The following is a 7,715-nucleotide window of genomic DNA, read 5'->3' as shown; positions in this document are numbered from 1 at the left end:
GTGTAAACCTGGCGATTCACAGACCTGTACCCCTGGGGATAAAAATATATTATATGTTTATAAAAAAAAAAAAAAGAATAAAAAAAAATAGGGTTTCCTTTTTTAAAGAATTGCAAAATGTGTCCATTATATTCCCCCAGAGTAGAATTTTGTAATGTATATGCTGAAGACTCTAAGGTCTTCAGAAAAGAAACCTATTAAACTTGGTCTATTCTAAAAAAAAAAAAAAAAAAAAAAGTTCACCTTGACTTTAAACAATAAAAATATTTTTTAAGTTGCTTATATTCAGACCGATATCTGTCCCTAGAATCTTCCATACTGGCATTGCTTTTAACCTCTGGAACTAGACACAACCAACGTAATCTTTTTCTGTGTCATGGTTCTTCAAGTATTTGAATTTAATTTTCACTATGTAACCATAAGGTTTCACACAGTTTATTTTTCCAGGTTAAACACAATCAGAGATGTAAATTATTTTGTAATAATTTACCATCATGGTTACCCTTCTTTGAAAATATTGTCAACAAATCCTTCCTCTAGTCTTCCTAATGAGTAAGTTGGAATACAACTGGTCTCACTTTTTTTATTCATGAAAATATATTTTATTATGTGGTAAAATACTGAATTTATTTTCTTGATAACCACATTACACTGTTAATGCATACTGAATAACAAACACAATTCAGAGATCTTATATGAAGAATTCTGAAGCTATATGTCACCTACATTTTCATCATTTTTAAAAAATTTATTTATTTGTTTTAGAGAGAGAATGTGTGCAAGCAGGGTGATGGGCAGAGGGAGAGAGAGTAGGAGAGAACTCCCTGCTCAGCTCTAGCCCAATGCAGGGCTTGATCTCACAACCATGAGATCATGACCTGAGAGGAAATCAAGAGGAGGAGGCTTAATCCACTGAGCCACCCAGGCACCCCTCATCATTGTTTTTGTTTTTTTTTTTTAAATGTAAGCACAGGAGTTTATTTAACTTTCATTTTGTTAGGTTAAACACAAATGTTCCAGGGTGAGGTGTGTTTGAATTCAGATGTCTTCACTCAACACATTGGGTATTCTTCAAAGTGTTCAAGCCTTTTCTTAACCACAGCTTGGCACGATTGTTTTCTTGGTCTGTATCCAAATCATTACTAAAGGGGTGAAGCGCAGACGCCTGGGGCATGGCATCAAGACCCCTCTCTTCATGCTCGCACGGGTCCATAAAGGACAAGCTAATACACTTTCTTACATAATCAGATGAGAAATATGCTGAATAATGATAAAGTCCTAACTCACAGGAAACTAACTTATCCTGGAAATACAAAGATCACTCAGATGAAATACTTGGTTAATGGAGATTTGTCATATAATATGGTTTGTTCTAGACTCCGGCTTCAATTTCAGCACTTCTTTTTGTCCTCACTTTTCAGATGGGTTGGTACTCATTGAAGCATGGATGCTCTGACGTCCCCATGATTTAAGTAATAAGCAAGTGCCAAGATTAATAGGATCTACAGATATCTGGAGATTTCTCTGCCTCCTTTTCATGTAGCATCTGATGTCCTTCTAAATATTTTTTCTTAATAGGATTAGCATTAGAGTAAGCCACTAGATCAAAAAGAAAAAAATGAAATACAGAGAAATTAAGGGGAAACGGTGGCCATATTAAGCTAACCAGATTGCCAAGGTATGAAAATCTCTAATACCTGAGAGAATTCTCACAGAACTGCTAAGGCTGACAGGCCATCCATCTTTAAGCCAGGTAATGGAAGGCAGGGGAATTCCTGAAGCTTCACAAGTCAGAGACACTGAGTTCTTTTCCACGACACTGGTATTTTCAGGTATCCCATGGTTTCCTATGATGCTTGGAGGGGCTGTATGATAGAACAAATAAGAAAAGGAAAAGAAGTTAGCTAATATATATCAAACACCAAATCCTCAACAGCCTATGGTTAATAAGATAACTTCCATTGCCTGGTCAACATAAGCAAAATAAGTAATCACAACAATGAGCTTATTAGAAGTAGCAATATTTTTAGTGTGACATTCCTGGAAATAAAAATGTTGCTTCTTCCCCACTCATAGCAGTAAATGACTTTCATATTGTTATTCTATTGGTGGTGAATGATTTTCTATGAGTCATTCATCTCGTCTGGTAAATCTCTAATATGGACACATGACCTTTTTATAGGCAGAATTTTCTAACAAGTAATTCCAATCCTAAAAATAAGAAGCAATCAAACAAATAAAGATGCTTAATATTGAAACTTCTCTTTTACATTCTGATTATGTTAGCTTTCGCTCACATATTTGCTTCAAACTACAGGATATTAATACTGGACTTTGTGCACATCCTAAATGGATTCAGGTGATAAGATTGTCTATGAAATTTATCATTATTTCTGTAGATTTAAAAATTGTAGGGGCACCTGGGTGGCTCAGTCAGTTACCAATCTGACTCTTGATTTCAGCTCAGGTCTTGACCTCAGGTTGTGAGTTCAAGCCCCCATGAGTTAAAAATAATGCAATTCCTAGAAATTCTATCCAAAAATTGTTAGAACTAATAAATGAATTCATTAAAGTTGCAGGATACAAAATTAATACACAAAGTCTATTGCATTTCTCTATAGTAATAATGAAATATCAGAAAGTGAAAGTAAGAAAACAATCCCACTTACAATTGCATCAAAAAGAATAAAATACATGGAATAAATTAACCATAGAAGTGAAAGACCTGTATGTTGAAGACTACAAGACAATAATGAAAGAATCTGAAGAAGGCACAGATAAAAGGATTGGGGAATAATACTGTCAAAATGTCCATACTACTCAAAGTAATATGCGTTGTAATGCAATCCCTATCAAGATTCCAAAGGCATCTTCCACAAAAATAGAAATAAACAATACTAAACCTTATATGGAACCATAAAAGACCCAAATAATCAAAGCAATCTTGAGAAAGAACAAAGTGGGAGACATCATGTTCTAAAATTTCAAACTATTTTCTGAAGCTATAGTAATTAAAACAGCATGGTATTGGCATAAAAACAGACATATAAATCAATGGTACAGAATAGAGAGCCCAGAAATGAACCCACTCATATATGATCAATTAATTTACAACAAAGGAGTCAGGCATATCTGCTGGGGGAAAGATAATCTCTTCAATGAATAGTGCTGGGAAAATTGAATAGCCAAAGGCAAAAGAATGAAATTGGACAATTATCTTATACCATACATAAAAATGAATAATGGATTAAGGCTTGAACATAAGACGTGAAACCATAAAACTCCTAGAAGAAAACATAAGCCCTTTGACACAGGTCTTAGAGATGATTTTTCGAATGTGACACCAAAAATAAAAAACTACAAAAGCAAAAATAACTCTCGGCACTACATCACAGTAAAAACTTTCTGCACAGAAAAGGAAACAATCAACAAAATGAAAAGGCAACCCACTGAATGGGAGAAAATACTTGCAAATCATATATCTGATACGGGGCTAATACAAAAAATATATAAAGAATCCATGTAATCAATACCCCAAACAAACAATCAATTAAATATGGGCAAAGATATGAATAATTATTTTTCCAAGAAAGCCGTACAGATGGTTAAAAGGTGCATGAAAATGTACTCATCATAATTAATCAACAGGGAATGCAAATCAAAAGCACAATGAGATATCACCTCACACCTGTTTGAATGGCTGTTATCAAAAAGACAAAAAAATAGCAAAGGGATGATGAAGAGAAAAAAGAATCACTGGGCCCTATTGGTGAAACTGTAAATCCATGCAGCCACTGTGGTAAACAGGTTTTTTAAGGTTCCTCAAAAAATTAGAATTAGAACCACCATATGATTCAGCAATTTTACATCTAGGTATTTATATGAAGAAAACAAAAACACTGCCTTGAAAAGATACATGCACCACCCCCATGTTTATTGAAGCATTATTTACAACAGCCAAGCAATGGAAACAACCCATGTCCATTGATGGATGACTAGATAAAGGAATTAAAGGATATATATACAATGGGTTATTATTCAGCCATTAAAAAAAAAAAAGAATGAAATCTAGCCATTTGTAACAACATGGAATTATCTCAAGGGCATTATGCTAAATGAAATAAGTCAGACAAAAAGATAAATACTGTATGATCTCTTAGAAGTGGAATCTAAAAATGGGTATCAAGGAGGGCACGTGTTGTGATGAGCACTGGGTGTTTTATGCAACTAATGAATTATTGAACACTACATCAAAAACTAATAATGTACTATATGTTGGGTAATTGAACATAATAAAAAAAGATACTGATAATAGTTTTAAAAAAAACTAAAAATAAAAATAAATAAAAACAAACAAATAAATAAATACAACCAAGTTCATAGGTACAGAGAACAGTTAGCCATGGGGGAGGGCAAACTATTTTTGTTTTTGTTTTTAGTTTAAATAAACTGCATTAAAAAAAAGAAAAAATTAAAATTGCAATTCAAATTATATGCATATGAATAACTGTCCTTGAGTACATGTACACTTGGTCTATTCCTTTTGGTATTTATGACTCATTAATTGGAATATTAAAGCTGACATCCGTACAACTCATGAGCAGCTGATACTGAGTCAGTAAATTCTAAGGAACCTAGGCTTATACTAATCAAGACAGCAAATTTGGAAAACATAGAATCAAGGGCTATTACTTGGGATAGTATTGGTTCAAAAGTACTTGAAGAAGACAATTAGACAATTAAACCTACTTTACTATGTGCTTTTCTGAGAGAACATCTAATGTCTGCCTGTTTCAGCAAGGGAAGAAATGGGAGGTCAAGCACAGAAGGATAAGTGATGAGACCGGTCCAGAGAAAAGGTGCATATGCAGAAAATCACAGACTACAAATAAAAGACTCAACACTGACGGCTTATGTTTCCCATCTAGGATGCTACAGAATATAATAACCAGAGAACAGACTTATTGAGCTTCTTTATACTTACTATGTACACTTAAGTCATATTTTCTGTCAGTCATTCCTGCTACATTCACAGCAACACACACATAACGGCCTGTGTCAGATACATGAATGTTCTTCAGCTGAAGGATGCGACCTTCATCCAATATTTCCATTCCCCTTCCCTTTGTCAAAGGGCGACCATCTTTCATCCAGGTCACTTTTGGCTGAGGAATACCCTGCACCTCGCACTCCAAAGAAATACTCTTCCCTCGAGTAACAATGATTTCAGTAGGATGGCTGCCACTATTGGATATAGTTGGTCGAACTGAAAAAAAAAAAAAAAAAAAAAAAAAGAGTAAAGTAGAAAATATCTGCTTCAAGTCTTGCATAGGAATTTGTATCAGCCAAAGTTAAACTCATTTTTGATGTTGAAACAAAAAGTACTAAGAAAAGGCCCAGGGCTAATTGACATGGCATTGCTATACTGAGAGGCGGAATTCCTCTCCAATGTTTCTAAATGTGGCCGTGCTTGAAATAAAGCTATCAACACAGTAAGAAAAGTTTTGTGTTTGCTACTTTTCCTGATTTTTAACAAGTTATATGCTTGAACCTGTCTTTCATAGCCCTAATTTACAGAAGCCTTCCTACTATTAACATTAAAATAGATATGATAACCCCACTCACAATCAATTCCTTTCTTCCTTCTACCCTCTAGCCTCCATGACAGGAGTTGAAAAGCTGAGACTGTTTGTCTCAATCTTCCCTAAAAAGGAGGTGGCCACATGAATCAATTTGGGCCTATAAAATCTAAATAAAGATCTGCTTGGTAGGCGTGGGGGATGAGGGGAATGGGTTGGGAATTTTTTTGCTGTCCTGATGGAAGGAAAACATACCATTTCTTATCCTTACTTTTGCCTTCAATGTGGACTTGATACCACAGTTGCAGCAATGATCTTTAGACCACAGAGCTAGGAGCAGGAGAAGCCTAGATCTCCTGTCTTGATATGAGTACGGTTCTGATCAACTCCAGTGACTGCCAACCTCAGGCTTCTCATTATGTGAGAGAATAAGTCTCTAATTGGTTAACACACTGATCACCTGTTATTCTGTAGATTTGCTGCTGAATTTACCTGATACTTATTCTAAGAAAAAAAAAATTAGACCAATTCTAATACATAGGTATGTGGGGGAAGAAACATGGGCCAGCATTAGCCATCTTGATGGCTAATGCCAGTCCTACTACAATCAAGCCATGTGACCTTGGTCAATCATGGGAACCTATCTGGGCTTCGATGACTACATATGCAAAATGGAGACAATAATTTTGTTTCACATCATAGTTCATGTAAAGGTTAAATGAGATAATGCGAACACTTAAAACACTTTAAAATCTTATACGAATTAAATATTCTTTAAAATGAGGTATTTTTACATTTTGCAAATATACCCTATGATACAACGCCATCTCTCCCCATTCCACACATCCACTCTCCTGCCCACAATACATTACAGCCACATTGATGGGTCTTTTATCAGCATGCTGATGCAGTGCACAGCTGTGTTGTTAAATGAATAACAGACAGAAATAAGCAACTGTTCTTTGTTTATGTCAACACAGTTTAAATTTGTGAGTCTTATGATAGGTATATTATAGCCATATTGCCTTGAAGGTATCTTAAAGATATAAAGAAAAAGCAAAAAGGAAAAACAGAAAGATTAAAAGAAAGTCTGGCTAATCAATAATTTACTGTAGACTTGCAGATCGTAGTCTTTCTTTGCAGTTCCAGCAACATTCGATGCCACACATGTGTATAGCCCTGCATCAGATCTTTCCGCAACTGAGATCTGTAATTGTCTGCCTCCAGATAAAGTTCTGACTCGCCCTGCAGAGTCAGTCATCACTGGCAAGCCTGCAAAGAAAACAAAATGCCAGAATATGAAGCAAAAATATATAGCATTTTGTGTACACACTCTGATAAGTATGTTTATTTACATCTTAGTTCAAAGACCTAAAAGACACCCACCATTTTTTTCCTATTCACTGAAAACTTTGGTACTTCTTACCTAAAAGACAGAAGACACTGTAAAATAATCCTATGCAAAAAGGAGGAGGAGAAGGAAGGAGAAGAGGGGCAGGAGGGAAAGTAGGTATTTACCAAGATTGTCTTTGGCAAATTTTTCTTTCAATCAACATTGCATTTGAAAGCGTACTTAGAAAAATTAAGTAAAATCTTAAAACAGTAAAACAAAATTATTTTAAAAATCAACAAAAAAATACTGGGCGCCTAAGTGGCTAAGTCAGTTAAGAGTCTGCCTTCAACTCAGGTCATGATCCCAGGATCCTGGGATCGAGCCCTGCCTCAGGCTCCCCCCTCATCGTTGCAAGTCTGCTTCTCCTTCTCCCTCTGTGATCTCTCTCACCCTCACTATCTCTCAAATAAATAAATAAAACCTTAAGAAAATCACCTAAAATATAGATGATCTGTCTGATACTTAATGGATACAAATAAATATTTATTGATGAACAAATTGAAAATTTGGTCAACCACAAAATTCAATCTTAACATACATTGCAAAACTGTCACAAATACAGCAAAAATGTTATAGAAAATATTTTTAAAGCTTATTCTCAGGATGATAAAAGAATTCTTTGAATGGTGGATTCAGGTTATAAAGCAATCAACTAATACAGAAAAGTTAATTATTTTCTGGAGAAGTTTCAAAACTGAAGATTTTCAGATAGATAGTCCAGAAGTTACCATGTGCTACACCTT

At 34.9% G+C, this 7,715-nt stretch overlaps 1 protein-coding gene across 1 annotated transcript in view; it reads right to left on the bottom strand.

Moving 5' to 3' along the window:
* LOC111150763 (hemicentin 1) overlaps nt 1-7,715 on the bottom strand; it is a 471,859-nt gene that overhangs the window by 136,952 nt on the left and 327,192 nt on the right. Inside the window, exons 44-46 of the mRNA XM_022508355.1 lie at nt 6,690-6,851; nt 4,985-5,266; nt 1,698-1,865 (exon numbers count right to left, since the gene is read on the bottom strand). Of these exons, the coding sequence (XP_022364063.1) occupies nt 1,698-1,865; nt 4,985-5,266; nt 6,690-6,851 (612 nt within the window). The remainder of the gene's footprint in view (nt 1-1,697; nt 1,866-4,984; nt 5,267-6,689; nt 6,852-7,715) is intronic.

The sequence above is a fragment of the Enhydra lutris genome, unplaced genomic scaffold, assembly GCF_002288905.1.
Source record: "Enhydra lutris kenyoni isolate GAN:26980312 unplaced genomic scaffold, ASM228890v2 scaffoldscaffold24, whole genome shotgun sequence".
Taxonomy (NCBI): Eukaryota; Metazoa; Chordata; class Mammalia; order Carnivora; family Mustelidae; genus Enhydra; species Enhydra lutris.
This window is presented reverse-complemented; position numbering and strand designations above follow the sequence as displayed.